Raw genomic sequence first — 23588 nt, 5'->3', positions numbered from 1 at the left:
GAGAGCGTGTGCTACCATCCCTCTGAAGACTTCGGTGCTGTTCTGAGTAGGAGTCCGTTCCTGAATCAGGGCCATAGTCTCTTTGGCCCAGATCCTCCAAGGTATTTAGGTGTCTAGCTCCCATTGGTGTAAATGGGAGATAGGTGCCTAAATACGTGTGAGGCTCTGGGCCTGTGTACCTCAGTTCCCCATCTGTAAAACAGAGATCATAATCCTTCTGTTCTGCGTCTTCTCCATTTAGCCTGGGAGCTCTTCAGGGCAGGGACTGTCTCTTCCGATGTGTATCCAACACCCGGCACGATGGTGCCCCAAACTCAGCTGTGCACTCCAGGTGCTAGCATTATACAGCTCAAAACAACACCCCCCAATGCAATTATGATTATTTTAACCCCAGATTTGGACTGCAACAGAGTCCTACCCATAATGGGCTAAATCCACACTCTCCCTAAGTCAATGGAGTCCCATTAGGAACCAATTCAGCGCAACGTGTCAATCTTTAAATGGGTCTATTTACAATCTAGGCGCATGTGGAGGAAAAGGAAACGAAACTCAGAGGAAAGATGCTCTTGTGCAGGGTGCTGGAAGATTTATGAGCCCCCTCGCATTTAAAGGGCCAGATTCTGATCTCAGTTATAACCTGCGTCATTGAGATCATAATTTCATGCTTTCCTGGTCACCTTCATAAGTCACTTAACCTCTCTCAGCCATCATCTGTAAAGGGAGATGAATGAATGTCAACTAAATTAATATGTTTATATGTCACTACTGTGCAAAGTTAATCTTTCTTCCCCATGCTTCACTGATTCTGCGCTACTGTAATGCACCCGAGGCAGAAGTCCTTCCTAAGCTGCACCAGGGGAATAGACCAGTGCAGAGCAGCCCAGAATTGGGGAAGTGCAATGGGGACCTTTATGAGCTGGGAGCTATTTGGCTGCAGCTTAAGGTCTGCACCTTTGGTCCGAATTCATGGTGTCAGTTACCAGCTGCAAAGCCATTGACTTCAGTGGGGTGGCACCTGGGTAAATACGAGCAGGAACAGGGGACAGCCCTATTTCTGTGCGATGCTCTTTCTGCTATGCCTGAAACTTTGCTATGGTTGGGGTAAAGAACATGGACGATAAAGCTGCTGAAGGCAACAGCACTGACCGGCACTTGTGGAGCTGTATAGGTTCGTATCAAGCAAGCATGGCTTCATGGTGGGGGGTTTTTTTCACCACAATGTTAGCTAACATCCTGCAGAGAAAATGTATCGATTCACTGCCATTACTCTAATTGGATTGATCCTCTGCAGATGCCATTAGCATGCTGATGAAAAAGGGCAAATGGGAGTGCGTTTCCACATTCTGGTCACATACAATAGCGAGCATGGTACAAGATGTGTTGATGTTAGTGTATGTATTTGTATTCTGCACAGGATCATCCTCCAGGGCCTTTTACAGAACTCGGAGGCTATTAAAAGGCAACATCAAACAGCGTTTCTTCAATTTAGACTTTAAGCTAGAAACTGGTCCATGGGAGCTGCTCAGCTGGGAGCTGCTTAGACTTTACATAAAGTGCTCATTAGGGAAGCCATTGGTCTAACAGCATCTTTCGGCTGTTTCCTGTGGCTCCAAAGAGGGTAGAAAAATAAGAAGGAACGCTCTTGTTCGTGGTATTTGATTTGTTGTAATTCAGTGTACGGTAACTGAGACATCTCAGTCAAGTTCAAATCTTTCATTGGGTTTAAACAAGTCCGTTTTCAATATTTCTTTTTCTCTGTTGGAAGCGCAATCTGAGTCTGTTTTAGCACCGTTTTGTCACCAGATCCCGTGTTTGCATTTTAGTGTTAAATTGATTGATGTGGATCTATCAAATGCCACTACTTGCATAAAAATAGATGAGCAGAGCCTTTCACTGGAAATTCATTAACTAATTTACTCAGACATACACGGGAAACACTATTTTAGATCTAAGGAATAAAAAAAAACATACAGTAGATTTTGGATTATTCTTAGAGCCCTTTCTGTTGGTAGCTCCTCTCCATAGAAGCATCAAAGGGACGTGTCTTGTAAGATTTTAAAGAGTCCACACCAAAGCCTTGCATCTCTCCCTCCTTCAGGCTTTGGGGTGGCGTTTAAAATCAAAACCCAAATCTGTGTATCATCCCTGTCTGTACAAAGGGTGCAGCTGAAACCTGTGATCTGAATACTCCCCACTGTGGGATATTCAAACGGCAGTCTTTGTAAGCTTGGGCAAATCTCTGATCTTAAAGGAAGTCAGAAGGGCAGCGGCTGCAAGGGGTGCACAAATGCACCCCCCCTCCCAATTGTTGCTGCCTGTTTTTCTACTAACACAAAAGTATCTCCAGCAGGGGTGGCCAACCTGTGGCTCCAGAGACGCATGCGGCTCTTCAGAAGTTAATATGTGGCTCCTTGTACAGGCACCAACGCCGGGGCTGGAGCTACAGGTGCCAACTTTCCAATGTGCCAGGGGGGTGCTCACTGCTCAACCCCTGGCTCTGCCACAGGCCCTGCCCCCACTCCACCCCTTCCTGCCCCCCTCCCCTGAGCCAGCCCTCCCCTCTCCTCCCAGAGCCTCCTGCATGCCACGAAACAGTTGATCAGGAGGTGTGAGGAGGGAGGGGGAGGTGCTGATGGGCGAGGCTGCCAGTGAGCAGGAGGTGCTGGGAGCGGGGGGTGGGGAAGCTGAAGGGGGCGGGGGGGCTGCAGACATATTACTGTGGCTCTTTGGCAATGTACATTGGTAAATTCTGGCTCCTTCTCAGGCTCAGGTTGGCCACCCCTGACCTATCCAGCATTAAGAGCTGCAAGGCCCCAAGCTGCCAGAAGGGGAGAAGCAGGCAATGAATTAACTGCCCCATCACTGGAGAGGAGATGATACTGGGCAGGATCTGACAGCAAGATGCCCACTCAACCTTCCACTCCTGTTGCCCATGAGATACAGGGTCTCTAAATGAGTGGGGGTCCTTCCCAGGTGGATATTTGCACTGCTTAAAGGCAGCCTGCCTCTCCACCCCCTTGTACATCCTCCAAATGACTGAAGATTCCAAATCAATTGCAGGGCATAGACTGGCTTTTGCAGTGTTTCATCCACACTTCTGCCATTCCCTAACAGAGATGGAAGCAAGGTGAAAACTGGAGCCCCGTCTTCATTCCTGCAGTCCTGAGCCGTACTGTGCCTTTATTTAGGGACCTAACACAGGAGAGAGAACCTGCAGACAATATGTGCTTTGTCTGTGTGTCTGAACCCTGGGCACAAACAGAGGCTGAGCCCAAACATTTAACTACCAAATGCATTAATTACCATCTCTGGGGTAGGCAACACATGCCAGTAAGCAGGAAAAACCATGTTGCTACTTGGAAAGAACATGGATTGTTAAATGATCCTTAAATTGCAATTGCAGCTACTAGAAGTTGCTGATTTCAATTTCCTAGAAATATTTGTCCTTGAAGCTCTACTTGAAGAATGTTAACTTGAACTTGCAAGCTAAGCAGCTGCACAGGGGCACAAAAATTATGAACTGAAGTCAGCTTCAGCATGAATTAATATTATAGGCTAGATCCTCACTAGCTCCATTGACTAAATCACTAGCTCCATGGACTTCAGCCAAGCTACGCTGATGGACGTTTTCAGCAGTATCAGATGCTAACTTTGGGACCAATTCTGCAAGGTGCAGACTGTCCTCAGCTCCTTTAACTTCAGCACCTCGCAGGATCAGGCCCCTTCAGAACTTGAAGTTAATGCTAAAGTCTGGCATTCATTCACTCCCGATGAAAATGAGCCATCTAGGAACAGCTGGTTGTGAGCTGTAGCAAATGCAAACCAATTTATCCCAAACAAAAGTTTGACTTTTCCCTGCCCCACATGTAAAGCTGACAGGCTAACATCCTCTGATGAGATTTCATAAACAAATACTGCTTGACAAGGGGGTAATAAAATAATAAAAAGCAATATCATTGTAGTGAAATACTAGATGATAGATAGGAGGTGCTGAATCTAGCTGAGCTGCATTCAGTTTAGCAAACCTGCCTGGGTGGGAATTTCTGGGGCTACATTCCGGAAGGGGGTATTTTAAATGCTAAGGAGGAAACCACTGGAACAGGATGGAAGGGCACCAGGACTTAACCTCAGCTTTCCGTTCCTTTTGGACATATTCTCACAGGAAGGACCCTTGAAGTACCAAGGTCCAGACAGGATGTGTTAAGCTCAGACCGAGAGCCCCAAGTCTGAATTTCCCTGTATGTAGCAGTTGAGTAAGAATGTTAATAGTTTTTGATCATGAGAGGCTGTGTGGTTCAATGCTCAGTGCAGGGGATTGTGAGTCAGGGTCCTGGATGGCCTTGGGCAAGTTACTCCATTTCTCTCGCTCTCTCTGCTTCAGTAGGCTCTGGTTTAAAGTGGATCTAAGAATCCTTGCCTAGTTTCCAGGAGTGCTGTGATATTGTAGGAACATAAAAAGTGCCACACCAGACCAGGTCGGTGGGCCAGCATTTCCTCTCCATGGAGAAGAAGATGCAAAAAACCTTTGCAAATATGCAGTTATGGAACAATGAGAGTCTCTTTGTAATGCTCGCCAGCTAGTGGTTGGCTTATACCGTGAAGCATGAGGTGTGTATCCCTGCCAAACTTTTGTTTGATTGTGTTTTTTCTTTTTAATCCTTTCTTGGATAGTCTCATTATCCACAAAGGCAGGGATTCTCAAAGGAGTCCAAGCATGCACATCCTATTTAATTTCAGTGAGATTGAGTTCCTAATTCCTTTAAGTGCCTCTGAAAAGTCCATCCATAAACACTGATCCTTTTGAAATCTTTGGCTTAGGGCCATCATGGGGCCATGAGTTCCAGAGGCTAATTGTACATGAGGAGGGGGAAAGCATTTCTTTTTATAAGTTATAAATGTACTGCCTTTCATTTGCAAAAGCATTTTAAGATTTGGGGGTGAAAAGTGGCTGCACAAATACCAAGATGCTAGAAATGCAAACTCATAATATATTGCATAACTGTTCTGTAGAATGGAAGCCATGAATGCAATGCAATACAATTAACAGAAAAGGCATAGCCTAGTGTTCTGAGCATAGGAGAGAGAGAGGCAGGAATCCCTGTGTTCTAATTCTTTAGCTCTGATACCAGTTCCCTCTTTAGCTTTGGACATACCACTTAACTGTTCTGACTCATTTCCAACCACTGCAAAATGTGGACAATGCTTATTCCTACATAAAGGTGCCATGAGGATTGGTTATTTATTTTGCAAAGCATTTAGAAGGCAAGTACTAAGTATTAATTATTATTATTATGGAAACCTTCCAAAATAGCACATCTCTCAATCACAGAAATAGGAAACATCTGAAAGCTTTCACGATTCAAAACCACTGTGAACCTCATTAAAGAAAGAAGCTTCCTTCTAATGGAAAAGATGAGAGGTCAAGCAGGAGTCCATTGAACTAGAGGAAAAGGTCACCCACAAGTGAAAGAGCTTAAAGAATGTTAGAAAGTAGGCGAGGCTAATACAGCTGGCTAGAAATAAATTGGTCATTAACCACCCTGCAAGCCAACACCATATGCTGCCTTTTAATAGAGGAGAAACTCAGTGGTGATTAATGGTAATGGACTTGGCACACTTTAGAGCTCATTTATATTGCTGATAAAAATGTAACATAGCACAAAGGGGACTGCAGCCCAGAACCTGTGGCTGAGCAGCTGCACCTCTCAGCTTCCAGAATGTGGACATCAGCATAGAGTTGTGCAGGACAGCTGTTTCTGTACATGAGAAATACTGCCCTCTCGTGCTGTGCTCCTTGAGGGAGAAGTGGGCATCACCTTGTTTACAGGTAAGGTAATTTTTACAGTAGTTTGACTTGTACAGAAATCTGCAATTTTAACATCTTTGCCTGTTGAAAGATGGTGAATTTATATACCCAAAGGCTTCTTCAATCCAAATGTTGGAAGCTGTGAAGCTAGACAAATTCAGAGTGGAAATAAGGTGTAGTATTTTAACAGTGAAGGTGATTAAGCATTGGAACAATTTACCAAGGGTTGCGGTGGATTCTCCATCACGGCAATTTTAAAATCAAGACTGGATGCTTCTCTAAAAGATGCTCTAGTTCAAACAGGAATTATTCTGGGGAAGTTCTGCAGCCTCTGTTATGTAGGAGGTTGGACATTGGTCTCCTCCAGTCTTGGAATCGATGAAGCTATTTAGTCAAAGAATAGGTACAAGGGGGGTAGTAGGAACTTTCTGTGCACTCCCCGTCGCAGTGTCCTAGCCCTGATTCAGAGGAACCACCTCTGGAATGAGTGTTTCAGTCCTTGGCCTCTGAGCTGAAGCCACCAGTAGAGATGGTGGTTTTGTGATGTGGGTGAGTTTGCTGGGAACTGGTCTAACCAACTCAGTTCACCGGGGGCCACCATGCTGTCAGCAGATGGTACTGACATTCAGCCATTACCAACCTGGGATTAACATGAAGGGCAAGGAAAGGCTCCAAATCCTGTTACCAAGTCCCTGACTCCCCCCTGTCCTCCACGGGTTAGTGGCATGAATCACTTGCTCAGCTCTGCTGTTGAAGTGTTGGTTCATAAAGATACAGCTTTGTAAATTGGCAATGCTGGTGTGTCTCAGTTCCAATCTGCCCTAGGGGAGTAAACTTTGTCCCCCCTCAACATCTGTCTTTTGCAGTATTGGGAGATGAGAATTGATTGCAGTTAACACAAAGGAGAGTCTTCATTGAGGCCCCTAGACCCTGTGGTTCCCTCTAGCTGCCAGACTGACAATACACCCAGCATGTGCTGCCTAGGGGGTTTCTGTATAGGGTCTCTCCACATCCTTGCCTGGACTAGGCCACACAAGAGCCAGTTGATTATCCTACACCAGGAGTGGCCAACCTGTGGCTCGTGCGGCTCTTCAGTAGTTAATATGCGGCTCCTTGTATAGGCATCGACTCTGGGGGTGGAGCTACAGGTGCCAACTGTCCACTGCTCAACCACAGTTCCTGCCCCCACTCCACTCCTTACCCCAAGGCCCCTCCCCTGAGCCTGCTGCACCCTTACTTCCCCCCCCTCCATCCCAGAGTCTCCTGTACACTGCAAAACAGCTGAGTGCGGCGGGCAGGAGGCACAGGGAGGGAGGGGGAGGTGCTGATTAGCAGGGCTGCCTGCGGGCAGGAGGTGTTCAGGGTGACGGGGGCACTGATGGGGGCTGCTGATGTATTACTGTGGCTCTTTGGCAATGTACATTGGTAAATTCTGGCTCCTTCTCAGGCTCAGGTTGGCCACCCCTGCCCTACACCGATACACCAGTTTCTAATTTAGAACGTCTCATTCCAAGAACTACAGGGATTCCTTGGAATCGTTGTGAAATAATAATAAATAGCCCTCCTACTGACTCTAATGGGAATTAATTAGTTAATAAGGGCTGCAGAGGACCCATAGAAATCAACCTGAAAAGACCCTTTCAGGTCAACTCCCCAACCCTGCTACCAGTGCATCAAATTACTTGTAGAAAAGGGCAGGCAGATTGCCTACAAGGGCATGCAGCCCATCAGTGACTGCCAGTTACAAAAATCCCCAACTGTTGGAGATGGGCCACGAAATGGGTAGGGCTCTGAGTTACTACAGAGAATTCTTTCCCAGGTATCTGCCTGGTAGGTCTTGCCCATATGCTCAGGGTCTAACCGATTGCCATATTTGGAGTCAGGAAGGAATCCCCCACCCTGAGTCTAGGGTGACCAAATGTCCCAATTTTATAGGGACAGTCCCGATTTTTTGGGTCTTTTTCTTATATAGGCTCCTATTACCCCCACACCCCCGTCCCAATTTTTCACACTTGCTGTCTGGTCACCTTACCCGAGTCAGACTGGGAGAGTCACTGGGGGGGGGGGTTCACCTTCCTCTGCAGCCTGGGGCATGGTTTAAACTAGTGTAAATAGTGAATTCTCTGTAACTTTAAGTGTTTAAACTATGATTTGAGGATTTCAGCAACTTAGCCAGAGGGTAGGGGGTGTGTCTCAGGAGTGGGTGAGGATCCGGGGCTGCCATGTGCAGGTCAGACTAGATGATCATGCTGGTCCCTTCTGCCTTAAACTCTGAGTCTATGAAAACACCACTTGCTGCTTTCCCCCTCTCAGTGAAAATTTGGTCAAGTACATTTGAAAAGGAAAAACATTTTTTTAAGATGACACATTTTGTTCAACTCAGAAATGCCTGCTGGGAAGGGAGGCTATTACATTTACACCACACACTCTGTTCATAAAACGCTTCCTCTGATCGGTGTCCGGCTGCATGAACCCTCCAACAAACTGGAAAGGTTGTATGACAGTGTGTACAGGTCACATAAGGGGGCCACACAGCCCCGCTGCGCCCCATCTCAGTGGGGCTGCCCCCTTGGGACATCCCTGAGTCGAGGCAATTTGGTATAGCTGCACTTACTTAGGTTCTGACTCTTTAAAAGGGTTTGGGCTACTGAAAAGGCAGGGAGTGGGGTCAAGCTATAAAAAGCTGCTCTGTTCATAATTGGTTGGGAAACTACACACTGTTCAGTTGCATGGAGAGAGTGTGATCAGAGGCTGTGCTATTTTGGTGGTACACAAACCTTGCAAATAAACTGGAAAAGGCAGAGGGTGTGGTTTGATTTTGTTGCTTAACCTAGATCTGCTGTGAACTTTCTTTCTGGCTAGTCAGACCCTGGTCCTGCTATGGGGGAGAAATTATGACAAAAAAATCTCCTCCACATTTCTTTCCTGACTAGGTAATGTGTATTTCTCTCTCCTCCTCCAGATGTTTCTTCTGTGATGAAAGAGGCCTGGCTCCTGGTTGACAGGCATGTAGACAGATGTTCCCTGGGCTGGGCAGTCAGAAGACTTAGAGCCAGTTACAGAAGAGGGGAGTTTCCTTGGCTTCACGGGACAGATAAATTGTGGATGGCCGCACTGCTGCCTAGCTACTGCTGTGCTGGGTTTCACCTCGCAGGCCATAACAGCAGCTCTTCAGTCTGGGGCAGGAGGAGGAGGGTGCTGGTTTCCTGCCCCATCTTTGCCAAGCACAGCCCCATGAGGTGGCTGCTCCCAGACATTAGGTCATCGGGCTCTGCACCAGCAGCAGCGGGCTCGGCAGTGCCCCCCTCCCCAGAGCCTTAGGCAAAAATAACAATCCAGAATTAGACCAGGGTGCGGTGGGAGCATTTCTCATGGAAGGAGAGAGAGAGAGAGAGAGAATGTGCAGCCCGGGTGGGCATCGCCCCCTCTCCCCTTCCTACCCCCGCCCCAGGGCAGCCTCCCTCCCCGCTCTCTGTCCCCAGGGCGGCCTCCTTCTCCCCTCCCACCTTCCCCTCACCAGTGGTCTCCCTCTCCTCTCCTGCCTCCCCCGCCCGCGGTCTCCCTCTCCCCTACCTTCCCCCCGCGCAGCCTCCCTCTCCCTCATTTCCCCCAGAGCACCCTCCCTTTCCCCGCCCCATCACCCTCCCCCGCAGTGGTCTCCCTTTCCCTCACCTTCCCCCCCACCCCGGCAGCCTCCCTCTCCCCTCCTGCCTCCCACCCAGCGGTCTCCCTCTCCCCCCCCCCACGGCAGCTTCCCTCTCCCCTCCCCGTCATCCTCCGGGGCAGCCTCCCTCTCCCCTCCTGCCTCCCTCCCAGCGGTCTCCCTCTCCCCCCCCCGGCAGCTTCCCTCTCCCCTCCCCGTCATCCTCCGGGGCAGCCTCCCTCTCCCCTCCTGCCTCCCTCCCAGCGGTCTCCCTCTTCCCCACCTTCCCCCCCCCCATCACCCTCCGGGGCAGCCTCCTGCCTCCCCACCCCCGCGGTCTCCCTCACCTTCCCCCCCCTCCCCAGGGCAGTCTCCCCCCGCATCGAGGCAGCCTCCCTCTCCAGGGCAAGTACAGATACACTCCCCTCGGCCAGCCTGGCTCCCTTCCCGCCCCTGTGCCAGCCGGAGCTCGGAGGAGCGGGCCTCCTGGCGCAGCTGCACCACACGCCCCACCCCTCGGAGCTGCAGGCCGAGGCCCACTCAAGTCCGGTAGCCATAGGCCACGCCCCCTCCCCTTGGGACCCCCGGAGTCTGGCCGGCCGGGGACCCGTTTATCCCAGCCCCGCCCCCAACCCCACAGACCACGCCCCTACCACAGAGGCTCATTGGTCCGGCCCCGCCCCCGAGGCCCCGGCCCCGCCCCCTCTGGCGCCCCGGCAGCGCGGGGCAGCCAGTCCATCCGTCAGTCGCGCTCAGGGCGGGTGCTGGGAGCGGCGGCGTCCCTTGGTCCGGGCGAGAGGGGAAGGAGCGAGCGAGCCGCGCTGCCGGCCGGGCAGGGGGAGCATGGCGCTGTCGGTGCCGGTGAACGGGCTGAAGGACGGTGACAAGGAGCCGCTCATCGAACTCTTCGTCAAGGTACGGGCGGCTGGGGAGGCTCGCCGCCCTCAGCCCCCTCCGGACCCCCGCTCAGCTCCTTCCAACCCGGGACCCGCCCTCAGCCCCCTCCAGAACCTCCCCTTCAACCCCCTTCACCCCGGGACCCGCCTTCAGCTCCCTCCAGAACCCCCCCCCCAGCTCCTTCCAGCCCGGGGAGACCGAGCGGCCCCGGGACCCGCCCTCAGCCCCCTCCGGATCCCTCTCCCAGGGCTGGAAGGAGCTGGGGGGGGGTCCCGGGGGCCGGTCGGTCAGCTCCCTCCAGAACCCCCCCTCTCAGCTCCCTTCACCCCGGGGACCCGCCTTCACCCATAACCTCTCTTGGGACCTCCTCCCACCTTAGTCTCCTTCGGCCCCGGAACTCGCCCCCGCCCTCAACTCCCTCCACCTCGGGGAGACCGCCCCCCCCCCAGCTCCAAATCTGAATCCACCCCCGCCCCCCCAGGACTCAGCCTCGGGGGCGATATAGCCCTCCCCTTAGGAACCCCCCCCCCCCGAGGGAGCCCCCGCGGCTTCCCCCTCTCCGGGATCCGGCCTCCGTGGCCAGCCCCGGTGAGTCCCCTCCGCTCACCCATCCCTGGGCGGCTCCCTCTGAGCAGCGCTAGGTCGCTCCCAGCAGGGAATTCCCCCGCGTCCCGCCTTGGGGCGAGGCCTCCCCCTCCCCGTGGGTTTTGCCGCTGCCGCCTCTTCCTCCAACATCATCCTCCTTCGTCCAGGGTCTCCCTCGCCATGCCGGCCGGCCGGGGGTCGGGCTGGTGCGGGATGCACACGGGATCGCTGTATAAGGGGATCAGAGTTTAGAGGGGAAAAGTGTTTTTTTTTTTTTTTGATGAAACTCTCTGGAGTGGGAGAGAGGAAACTGCCCCAAGAGGAGAGATCTTCACTCTTTAGAAGTCATTGTTAGTCCCTCTCTCCCCCCGCCATTGTTGCAAATGTAACTTATTTTGTTAGTTTCATGGACCCCCCCCCCATGAGTTAATAATCAGATTAGTTCTATCCCAGCCCCTTATTTAAGCGGCACAGAGAAGATGTCTTCAGCTGAGATTTGAAAAAAGAGATGGAGAGTCGATGAGGCAGAAGCTAGGGCGTCTGAAGTCATGCTGTGGTGAAATCATTCTGTTATGCAGACCGTGAATAATCTGTTACTCACCCGTTCTTGGTGTGAAAAGTGGCACGTGAATTTCTTTGTTGTGGTGTTTCCAAAACCTTTTCTTAGATCTGCAAAATGCTTTTGCCCTCAGTGGCTGTAGGTAATGCCCACCTTCCTGCTGCAGTTGAGGGGGGAAATGCATGCAGGGCTGGAGGCAACTCGAGACAGGGCACCCTGTGTAGTCTTCAACTAAAAAGGAAGGTGTGTCCCAATTTGTTAAATGTTTCCCAGGAATTGGAAGCTACCTAAAGGTCTTGAAGCTGTGACCTACAGTAAATATGTACATATAATTAGCAAATGATAATACAAACCACAGAAATACTTGAAGATACTAAGAATATGCACGTACTTTACAGAAAAATTGTCCAAACAGGAAAGAGCGCAGCTGTTGCTATTATAATTTCTCCATAGCAGACAATGTGCTCAATGTTGAAATGGCAAGGAATAGCTTCTATTCTCCATACCTCAGTACCTCACAAATGCACCACAGTTCACCTCCCTACAATTTGTCCCTACCTGTGTGCATGCAGTTGGAGATATCCAGGAACATTAATAACTTTTTGCTTCTCTGCAACAATCTAACTACTTTTAATTGAAACATAATAGGCCTTTAAATACACAACCAATTTTTCTTCCAGACAAGGAGAGAGGTGTGTGGTGTTGCACTGTATTTGCATTTATCATAAAATAATGCAAATGCCATATGGTTCTCAAATGTTGTGTATTTGTACAATGTAAAATCTTGGTTCCTCTGGGGCTCTTTGATGCAGCATCATCGTTTCTGCTTCAAAGTGGGGGAAGAAGTTTGTGGGCAATAAGTAGCAATATTTTTGTTTGCCCATAGGTTATTCATCAAGGAAAAATACCTTGGGGGACTCACTTTTTAAAAACTGTTTTTAACCCTTCAAATGAGGTTTCTGTCCAGTGCCATGAGAGGATAATACAAGATTCTTAATCTCTCTTTTTTGGAAACTGCTCATTATATCAACCACGGGGGTAGAGTTGAGGAGTTAAAGCTTCCACCAAGACCTTTTTGAGTTTGTGCTGAAGTTAAGTGACCCACTTTTTTAAATAAAAACTAAAATCTTTCCATTATTTAAAAGGTTGTATCAAGTCTGTACCAGAGGATATACTAGTAACCACCTAGAGAAGACACTGCAGCAGAGGATTCCTGTTTTGTTTGCCCTTTTTTCAAAATATTTTAAATCATAGAAGCACAGTACACATGGTGACAATAAAACAGTAAAATATAGATTATTCCTATTTGAAATGTTAGTCACAATTGTCTGTAATGCTTATTTAATATTATAATAGCACCCAGAGATCTCAATGAAGATTTGAGCCTTATTGTGCTAGGTAAACCTAGGGTGATATTTTCAATGATTTCATAAGTCACTGCGGTGCTTTTGAAAATTCCACCGGATAGTGCAGTGGTGGGTAAACTTTTTGGCCTGAAGGCCACAGCAGGGTTGCAAAACTGCATGGAGGGCCAGGTAGGGAAGGCTGTGCCTCCCCAAACAGCCTGGCCCCCACCCCCTGTCTGACCCCTCCCACTTTCTGCCCCCTGACTGCCCCCCACCCATCCAACCCTCCCCCCCCCGCTCCTTGTCCCCTGACCACCGCCTCCCGGGACCCACCTCCCAGGACTCCACACCTTATCCACCCCCCTCCATTCCCTGTCCCCTGACCACCACCCCCAACCTCCACCCAATCCAACTGCCCCCTGGGACTCCCATGCCTATCCAACCCCCCCGACCACCACCCCCGAACTTTCACCCCATCCAGGGCTATAAGTGAGTATTGCCTACCACTAGGAATCTCTCCTTCCCAATTTTATGAAAATACCATCTCACAACTCCCAGCTGGGGGGTATAATATTTGCCTTTAAAGTCAAGTCCTCAGACCTGAAGAAGAGCTCTGTGTCACTCCAAATCTTGTGTGTCTCACCAACAGAAGTTGGTCAAATAAAAGAAATTACTTCATCCGTCTTGTCACTTTAAAGTCAATATCAGTTTAAAAAAAAAACCAAACAAATAAAAAAGCTCGTAACTGGTCCAGGGCATTATCTTGCTCTTCCTGATGCTTAGATCAGGGGCATCTTAGAGAAAGATCCCACATTTGTAGGGAGAAAGGACAAGTTTTTTCTGGCAACTTGATTAAAAAGCCATTTCCACTTCCAGGGTTCTGTAACCTATCCCGCATTGTGCTTAAATCACTCTTTCTGAGAACAATAGTCTGTCATGCAGTTATTGTTTAGTGGGGAGCCAGCTGGGTAGAAAATAGCAGGACTATTAAGATGGTCATTTCCATACAAGCTAAGGTCAAATAAAATAGAACATTTAAAATAAGACACCTATTAATTTTTAGCTTAACCTCAGTGGCAAGCTAATTTGGTGTTGCAGTCAGGCATTATGTCCCATAACCAGGAAACAGTGTATATGTTCCAGTTAATCAGAAGATGTAGCCCCATGTGTGGAATAGATTTAAAAAAATTAAGACATTTTCTGTGGTTACTTAATGAATGTAAAACCAAAAGATTGCATGGAATAGGGAGCCTAAGTAATCCGTTTCCAAAGTGAATACTACAATCTTTTGCTCAACCTGTGCACAGTGAACCTTTTAATATAGAGGTAATGTAATGGAAAGACTCTGACCAAGCAAGAAGTCTGGGTCATGAAGTCTGTGCCAAATGACCTGTGTAGACAGGATTGGAGCAGTCGGACTGAAATAAAATACAGGTATGGATTAAAGTTTCAGAAGTAAATCTATGAAGCATTAGTCAGTCTGGCTATATTCCCAAAATTTTGGTCTTAAACCATCATATTGGATTGTGATCAGTGACAGAACTGCCTAGAGGAAAAATGTGCACACATGGTTAGCTTTCAGTTATGTACAACTGTAAAAAGCTGTTAGAATAATCAAAACAATTTGAGGGTTCTTCTCAAGACAATATTTATACTGGGGGCTGTTGTAATTCATATTTGTCTTTTCTGTGCTGAGGCATATTTGAAAAGTAAGCACTAGATGTAGAGAGAGCAAAACAGTTTCTGTAGTACAAAGCTATTGATGTGCTGTATGAAGAATAATGTATGGTGTCGCTTGTGAAATTTATACGGGTGGTCTCTGGTAATGAATAATTTTAGTATTTGTATAATTTGTCTTTCATTAACCTCACTGATGGGCTGCCTGCAGCCCATTTTAACTTACAAATGCAAATGTTTGCTAAGTCTTTCTTTATGAGCTGATTAGGAGGAACTAGTGATGTATCTCATTCCCCATGTGCTTACAGTGTAGCTTCCTAGCATGTTCACATGTATTATTGATAAGGGAGGCCTGCTTCCATTGTCTAACTGGAATGTTTTTAAAAGACCCAAGTGGCATCTTATGGTAATGAAGACTGAAATGTAATGAGGTATCACGCGTAGCAACTCAGGCAATATGCTTTGATTAGAGCTCTTAGAAAGCAACCTATGGTAATTGCAGTTCAGTTTGTCTTGTGTGGATTTTTTGCTTTTTTTTTTTTTTTTAAGTGTTGTGTTAATGTTTCTTTAGTCAAATAGAAGCACTCATCTGTGAAACCTGATGAGAGTACACAAAACTGCTTGTAGCGTTTGTTTAAGATGGTATGCAAAAGAGCTGTGGATGAAGGATGCCCAGCACCCCACTCCCCCTTCTAGAGGGCAGCTTGAATACTCTGTAACAGCAGGGTGAACATAGAGCACATCAGTATTCCCAGACAGTTTAGGAAAGGAGGGGAATGCCATATTACACTGGAACTACAGGGAGCATTTGAGAAGGTAAATTATAGTTAGCCAGATTGAGGCTAACATCCATACTCCTGCAAAAAGTGCTATGGGATCTTTAACTACAAGTGCCAAAGACTTTGGTTTTGTCATATGTGTAAGAGCGCCTCTAGCACCAAGTGCCCTATGACACCATGCTGAAGCATTGGTTCAGTGCTGAGTGAGAGGGAGGAGGAATACACTGAATTGCCCATGTTCAGTGTTTTCTTTGGTTTTCTGGTCACATTTTGACAAGGCCCATCCCTAGTTAGAGATCTTGCGTCTCATGGGTGGTATGATAGCTGTATATTGTAACAGGTCACTCTTCAAATGCGTCATTGCCATAATTGTTTGCTTTGATAGCAAAACCATGCAATCAAAACAAGACCCAGTCAGTAAATAAGCAATGTTAGTTATTTCCAGCATTGTCCTAAGAAGATAATCTTGTCAGGGGGTGGCTTGTCACAAGGTAATCTCATTAGACAGAGTCTTTTCTCTAGGTACAGTATTCTCAGCAAAGGATAATTGTGTAATAGCCTCTGCACCTGGGAATTTTCTCACCCTACATCTGAAATAAATTTGGTGTAAAGATAAACATTGTTTTATGGGTAACAGACATCTTGTTATTCCTCTCCACCTGGCGATCCTTTTCTTTGTCTGCTTTTATTGGGGGGGGGGGGGGAGAAGAGTGGTTTCCCAGTGTTTGAGAGCAAATATTGGCAAAGCATATAAGTGATTCTTTATACACTGAGAATTAAATGTCTTGCATGTCCTCAAAGGCAATTGATTATAATGAATCATACATTAGAAACTGGCATTGAACTTCTTCCCCTTCTTTGATCAGGCAAATCATATTTCTTTAACAACTGCCATTTGCTTTGGAGGAGGCATTAGTGCTCATAACCATAAACCCCATTGTTTTCTCATCTGCATCTGTTTTCTAATATCTCTTTTTAACAACAAAAAAAGCAGAGCAATGATACTTGGTTCTATATTCAGCTTTTAAAAAAAGTTTCAAGTTTCAACATCAGGTTCTATCTAATGTTTAACCAATAGAAAACCGGATTAAAAACTTGGAACAATTAACCATTAGTAATGGTTACACATGTGAATTAGCTCCTCTTAGACTGGAGGTCGCTTGCAACATTTTGCTGAATTTCTGTTGTACTGGTTTTAACCAATAATTTTATTTCTGGCAGGTGTTCCCCTTTAATGCTATAATTAATGTTTAGGCAGTTCCTTTTATGAACATCTTAGCTTTTTCAAGTTTAAAATCTGCATTTAATTTCTCAAGGGAGCCTCTGTTTTATTTCGCAACTGGAAGATGTCTGACAATGCACTGATCCTCTCTCCCCCTCCCCCCGAGCTGTGAGGATTGGCTGAATGTGTGGATTTGAACCCATTGTCTTCTGGCCCAAAATCCAGTGCTACAAATAGGACCAAGCTGATATCTGCGATATATCTTGTGAGGGAAACACTTTTGCTCTGACATCCTCTGAAGCAGCTGTAACAGTTTGCACCATAAACACTTTATATGAACATGGGGACTGCCAAGAAAACACTCTTCAGTGGGAAGTATTGGGGGCTTTATTAGTACTGTATAAGCAATAAAGGGGAAAAAAATCAAAAGCTTTTGTGTACACAAACCTTGTGACTGTTTTGAGATACAGTAGAACAAAGAGTTTCAGCACATCAACCTAAGAGATCAGCAAACAAAAAAGCACATCAAAGGCTATGGCAGACTGAATCCTGTCATATGCTCCATTGATGTTTGAGATGCATTTTTTTTAATTGTCATTGTCCCTAATCACGTGTATATTAGGGAATGCACAGAATCATGGGAAGATGGTACTTATGAATGTGACATCAGAGGTCACATGTAAGTATTTGAGAAGGTGACACTAGCTGACTGCTGGAAAGTAGCACACTTGTGAGGAATGTTTATGTAAACTCACTAGTTACCCATATAAGCGAGTGGGAGAGTCCATAGTTTCAGATTCAGGCGCCTTGCATATGTCCAATTTTGCATAAGTTGGAAACATATACCCAATAATTACCCCCCTCCCCCCCAAAATAGCTTATGGGACTTTTTCTGTAAGTCCGAATTTGCGTAAGTTGGGTTTGCGTAACCTGGGGAATGTCTGTAATCTTTCAGTGGCAGCACCGTGAAGACAGTATTAGCATCCTAAGAAGTTAGGATGCAAGGGTAATGATTACCTGAAGTGACTCAAGATCACTGTCGAGTACAGCAGAGGTTCTCAGCCGTTTTCTTTTGGAGGCCCCCCCCAACATGCTATAAAATCTCCACAGCCCACCTGTGCCACAACTACTATTTTTCTGCATATAAAAGCCAGGACTAGCATTAGGACAGGGGTCGGCAACCTTTCAGCAGTGGTGTGCCGAGTCTTCATGTATACACTCTAATTTAAGGCTTTGCGTGCCGGTAATACATTTTAACGTTTTTTAGAAGGTCTCTCTATAAGTCTACATATAACAGTAGTTTGGTTTATATATTTTTAAAGTAAACAATGTTTTCAAAATGTTTCAGAAGCTTTATTTAAAATTAAATTAAAATGCAGATCTTATTAGTTTAGTGTGATCCTTGCCCTTGCTTTTCCTTGCTGAGTTTTCCAGTGTCTGGTGGCATGTATTTGGATACTTTAAGGTGCACACAGGCTTCTGAGTGATCAGTTGTTAACTGACTGGAATCCCAGATCAGCAGCTGAGGTGAGTGGAGCTGGCAGCTGGTAGGACTGAGCAGGGCCAGAGGCCTGGACCCTGTCTGGCAGGAGCCAGCGGCCGAAACCCGGGGGGGGGGGGGGTAGGTGGAGACCCTCAGCCCACCGCCGAAACCCCAGAGTTGGGCCTGTGCTGGAACTCCAATCGGAAGCAAGGTGAGTGGGGCTGCGGCGGGGACCCCGGCTGGCAAAGGGCCAGCAGCTGGAACCCCGAGCGGCGGTGGGCTGAGTGGGTCAGCCTGCCCAACTCTGGGGTTTCGGCGGTGGGCTGAGGGTCTCCACCTGCCCCCCATCTGGGGTTTCGGCCTCTGGCTCCTGCCAGCCGGGGTCTCAGCCCATGGCCAGCCTGGGGAAAGGAACCCCAGGCCAGCAGTGGGCGCTGAGCGGGACCGGCGGTGGGACCCCGGCTGGCAAGGGGCCAGCAGCGGGAACCCCAGAGCGGCGGCAGGCTGAGCAGCTCAGCCCGCCCTGTGTGCCATGAAAAATAGGTTCGTGTGCCACCTTTTGGCACGTGTGCCGTAGGTTGCTGATCCCTGCATTAGGGGATAGCAAGCAGGGTGATTGCCTGGGGCCCCATCAAGCTAAGTAGCTCAGGCTTTGGCTTCAGCCCCGGTGGTAGGGTTCTGGGCCCCAGGCTTCAGCCATATGCAGTGGGGCTTCGCCTTTCTGCCCTAGGCCCCAGCATGTTGAGAACCACTGCAGTACGGGATAGCAAGCATAAACTAACTTGTGGAGGAGGCTGTCAGACTACCTCGTGGAAGAAACAGTTCTTCTTATGAGATTAATTGGAATGACAGCGATTCCTTTTTTCCTTTGCATGCTTATCCCCAGAGTGGACAGAGAAGAAAATTCCCTGGTATCTACAGCTAGCTTTTCACATCTCCATTGCAGGCCTTTCTTGGAGTTTTGTCCCCAGTGTGTCTCAGACCTTGTTCAGAGACTGGAAGTAGCTTATGGCAGACAGTTATATGAATCGAATATACTAGCCATGCATAGGCTGAGTTGGTATGAATTAGCAACGAGTTCTACTACAACAAAGAGAGGATGGAGAACCTAATTTCTTTAGCTAGACCCATTAGCTGAGTGCTTATTTACCAGAGAAGGAGCGAACTCTGAGTTGCATTTCATTATAACATCTGTGTGTGTTAGTGCAGCTGCTAGTTAAATAATAAGTTCTGTGCTTCTGAGACAGAATGACTTTTGTACTCCATGAGGTTGCATATTTGTTTAAAAGGTTTAACTTTCAAAAGGGGCAATGGGGGACTTGAATTTATGTTAACATTTCTTGTTTGACTTATGAGAATTTACTCATGGATTCATAGACTCATTTTTACAATCAGGATGACAATTATGATCACCTAGCTCAGGGGTTCTCAAACTGGGGGTCGGGACCCCTCAGGGAGTTGCAAGCTTCTTATGGGGGGGTTGCAAACTGTCAGCCTCCACCCCAAATCCTGCTTTGCCTCCAGCATTTATAATGATGTTAAATATATAAAAAAGCATTTTTAATTGATGGGGGCGGGGTCACACTTGCTATGTGAAAGGGGTCACCATTAAAAAAAGTTTGAGAATCACTGACCTAGCTTGACATGCATAACACAAGCCACAGAATTTCACCTAATAATTCCTGCATCAAGCCCATAAATCCTGATTGAGCTAAACGTATCTTTTAGAAGGGCATTTAATCTTAAAATGAAGTCTGAGTGGAACTTGTATACCTGTCAGTAACTGGTATGTTTTTTTGGGGTAGAGGTTCTCTATATCAATCAGTCCCCTGAAATTGAGGGTGGCTGCATTCAACGTTTTCTGGAGGTTGCTGGCCTTTTGTCCTGGATTATCCAAAGAGGGTCACTTAAGCAATGTAGGGGCAGTATTCTGGGCCAAAGCATATTGCTTTCATGGTTCTCTCACTCTGTTGGACTAGGGAGTGAAGGACTGAGCTTGGACCAAGGATTTAGGTTGGGGTTCTCAAACTGGGGGTCAGGACCCCTCAGGGGGTCTCAAGGTTATTACATGGGGGTGGGGGTCACAAGCTGTCAGCCTCCACCCCAAAACCCAGCTTTGCCTCCAGCATTTATAATGGTGTTAAATATATTAAAAAGTGTTTTTAATTTATAAGGGGGGGGTTGCACTCAGAGGCTTGCTATGTGAGAGGGGTCACCAATACAAAAGTTTGAGAACTACCGATTTAGTTGAAACTGAACTGTGTTAGTAACTTTGCTTTGAATGCTCTACTGCAGCAAGGTCTCTGTAGGGAGACAGTTTGCACAGAAAACTGATGTAAATCTGTATTTGTAACAAAACCCAACTTATTTGTAAAGTACTTTGATGATGGGAAAACATTCTATAAAGTGATCTTTATTAATAGTCAGGTTTCATTTGCATTTTTTTTCTTGCAGCTACTTCTCAAACTGTGAATAAACTTAGTTTGTAAAATTACTCTGATTTTATCTATTCCACCCTTGAAACACTTAGTACCCAAAAAGGCAGTTCCCTTATACTGTGCTGATCACAGTAGGTATCTGAGTGCCTGAATGTATTCTCTGTCTTCAGGAAACTTCCTGATTAACTTTCATACTTCTGTGATTTTAGGCAGAAATTTAGTCTTTGATTCTGTTAACTCCTTTATTGGTCTTCTTGCTAAAGAGGAGAGTAGCTATAAAACTTAGGTTGAATATGTTCCATTTCAAGTAAAAATTTGCTGTTGTGGCACAGTCTGATTTCAGTGTGTAGAATGCTGCATTTGCTTATATTAAAGCTTAAAACATAAACCAAACCTCCCATTAATTACAAGGCTCTTTGTGTTGCAGTGTTCTAAAGAGACCAAACTTAATCTTTGTATCATTGGCTAGACGAAGGGTCAAGGGGCTTTCTTTATGCAAGGAAAGGAAATGGCTTTCAGTTCTGTAGTAAATGTCCATATTAGGTATAAACTAAATATAGGAGTGTAATCCAGGAGTGAAGTCACATCTGTATAATTTCATGAGGAGACCTAATGAGATCATTCTGTGCTACTGCATCGGCTTCAGATTCCTCCCCCATTTATATTTTTGGCTCTGTTAAAATATCAGATTGGCAAGAGCCTGTTGGTCTGCACTTTGAGTTTTCTTTAAATAAAGGAAATAGTTTCTACAAAGAATCAGTTGGCTATAAATAAGTTCAACAAATGCAAGTGTTTTTATAAACTTTCAGAGCTAGGATATATTTCTCTCTAGCAGAATAGGCCATACAGACAATTGTATTATAGTTTCAATGTCATGGGGAAGTGGGTTTGAGGATTATTGGCTCCCAGTAAATGAGAAATAGGTATGCCATAATCTATTCTAATGCATGTAGAGTGCATGCAGATGCTGGAGATGTGATTGCAGATTTCCATTTTGAAAAGATGACTCCTAATAAATCTACTAGTCTGCCTGCTGTTTAAAAAAGAGCTTTGTAAACTAAGATGCTGCTGTTTTCCTTCTATAGATATGGAAAATTCCAGAGCATGTGCAGTGTCAGTGTATAATCCTTCATTTTGATTGGCTTTAACAGCTTGAATTATTTTTTTCACATGCACATTCCAGATATGAAGCATAAGACAACTGTGAAACTTTGGAATCCTATTATTTTAGTCATATTCTTCTGACTTTATCGGAATATCAAACCCCTCAACTTTCTACTTTTGTCACTTGAGCGCTCCCCATTGCCTCTAACTCTCCTGATCCATCAGTGTTGCCGGCACAGAATGCTCGAGGCAGCAACAGTGGTTCGTTGCCCGGTGTGCGTCGCACTAATTAACACACCAGGGTGGAGAAGCAAACCAAGTTTTTGAGCTCAAAAAGGTGCCAGGGAGAAAAGGCATTCTCAAATCCTGCACACAGATACAAGTGGTTTTTCTCTTTATACATAACTTCAGCTAAGCATTCCCATCACCCCCACACTCCTCCCCCCTTACCCCCCCCTTCTTGCCCCTCCCGTCTATTCCCATGTAGCAAATACACTATAAAGTAGCAATTACACTAAGCAGGTTAAATCATTTTGGCAACAACCACTTTAGTAGTAACTCGTTAGTAACTCTTCTGTGAACAGTTATCTTGTTTTATTTCTTTGATCTGTTGTTTTGCCCCTTAACCAGGAGCAAGCAGGGCTCATTATAGCAGGCCTCATTATTACCTTCTGGTGCAGGTGGTGTAACTGATAACCATTCTCTGTTGCTGGCCTGTCAGGTCGATTAAAGTTCAACATAAACATAGAAGCGCTTTGGTCAGACATGGAGTGACTTTAGTTCATTCAGGCCTACTACAGAAGGCTTTATTGACACTTATGGTTTTCCACCCTCCTGAGTTACCTAGAGTCATGCCTAGTGACACCAACATCAGGATTATAATTATGAAAAAATTAAGTTAACATGACAACTTGAATGACTTGAACTTATATTTTGTTTGAACAAAAATTGCTCTTCTAAGAGTTTTTGTCTTCTGTTCTTTGTTTTTATCATTCCACTCCACTAATTTACCCAACTTTTCCCCATTAGTTTATAAATTAAATTGCAAAATACTCAGAACTGGGACCTTAATTTTTTTGCATTACTTTGCACACCTATGGCGTTATAAATCTTAAACTATCAAGTCAGAACTTTATTCATGTTTCTGAAGTCCAGTGGCTGGGATATGATTCCTTCTACTACAGTTTTATGAGCCATTGCTGTATTTTGCGTGGAGGCCAGGCCAAAGCTAGGGAGTAGGTCTCTTGTGCTGTAGCCAGAGCACATGTTGTACTCTACCAAACTTAAGGGAGGGGGGGTGGGAAGGCTCTCACAATAGCTTCTTCCAAGCTCTTGTGCTAAGTATGCAACTTTGAGTTCCAAGCACTTTGTTGAACAAACTTACCAGAGTGCAGTTAACTTTGTACTTAGATTTCCACTAAAATATTGCAACATTTTATGTCCAGCTATTACACACAGTGGATTTTAGTCAATTTTTGTCACACATTACTTTATTCTTTTGTAACACAAGCCTAGCTCATTTTATCAGAGAATTTGCCCTCAACAAGTAGATTGCAGCTGAGACACACCAGTGGAATATCTGATGTGATGATTTTTATGCCGTTACTTAATAGGTGTTGTGCCAAGGCAGGAAAACTTCATGCATGTGGAATATTCCACACAATCCAAGTTTTTATTTATGTAGTTACATTCTTTTGTCCACTGAAGGACTCTAACCTGTATGTAATGCAGTTTTTGACCTGACCACTTAGCTGATTCCCATAAGGATGAATTCCTGACAAATAACAAAATAAGAACTTATGTATTTTAATATCCTGCCATGAAAACCCAAGACTTTTTTACAGAATTGCACTTTGAGAATTGGGTAATGGCAAACATAATTCTTCTGGAACCATAAAAAAAAGATGTCTGACTTATCCTTTCTTATAGAGCTCTAAGATACTAAAGACAGTAATCACATAATCAGTTCTGGTTCATACGGATTACTAGCACAACAACATTTTCTTGCATTATGGTGGCTTATTTGAAAGGTGTCATGTTGGATTTAAG

At 46.1% G+C, this 23588-nt stretch overlaps 1 protein-coding gene across 2 annotated transcripts in view; it reads left to right on the top strand.

Moving 5' to 3' along the window:
• Positions 1 to 5577: 5577 nt before the first annotated feature.
• Positions 5578 to 23588, top strand: part of CLIC4 (chloride intracellular channel 4) — a 60189-nt gene continuing 42178 nt past the window's right edge. The window contains exon 1 of one of the 2 annotated variants that reach the window (XM_044997679.1): positions 5578 to 5827. Coding sequence is in view for 1 of the 2 variants with exons in the window: in XM_044997677.1 (XP_044853612.1) it covers positions 10293 to 10364 (72 nt within the window). In the remaining variant the exon portion in view is untranslated. Of the gene's footprint in view, positions 5828 to 10180; positions 10365 to 23588 lie in introns of those variants that run through there. The other variant, XM_044997677.1, reaches the window with a different exon arrangement.

The sequence above is a fragment of the Mauremys mutica genome, chromosome 23 (genome assembly GCF_020497125.1).
Source record: "Mauremys mutica isolate MM-2020 ecotype Southern chromosome 23, ASM2049712v1, whole genome shotgun sequence".
NCBI classification, from domain to species: Eukaryota; Metazoa; Chordata; order Testudines; family Geoemydidae; genus Mauremys; species Mauremys mutica.
This window is presented reverse-complemented; position numbering and strand designations above follow the sequence as displayed.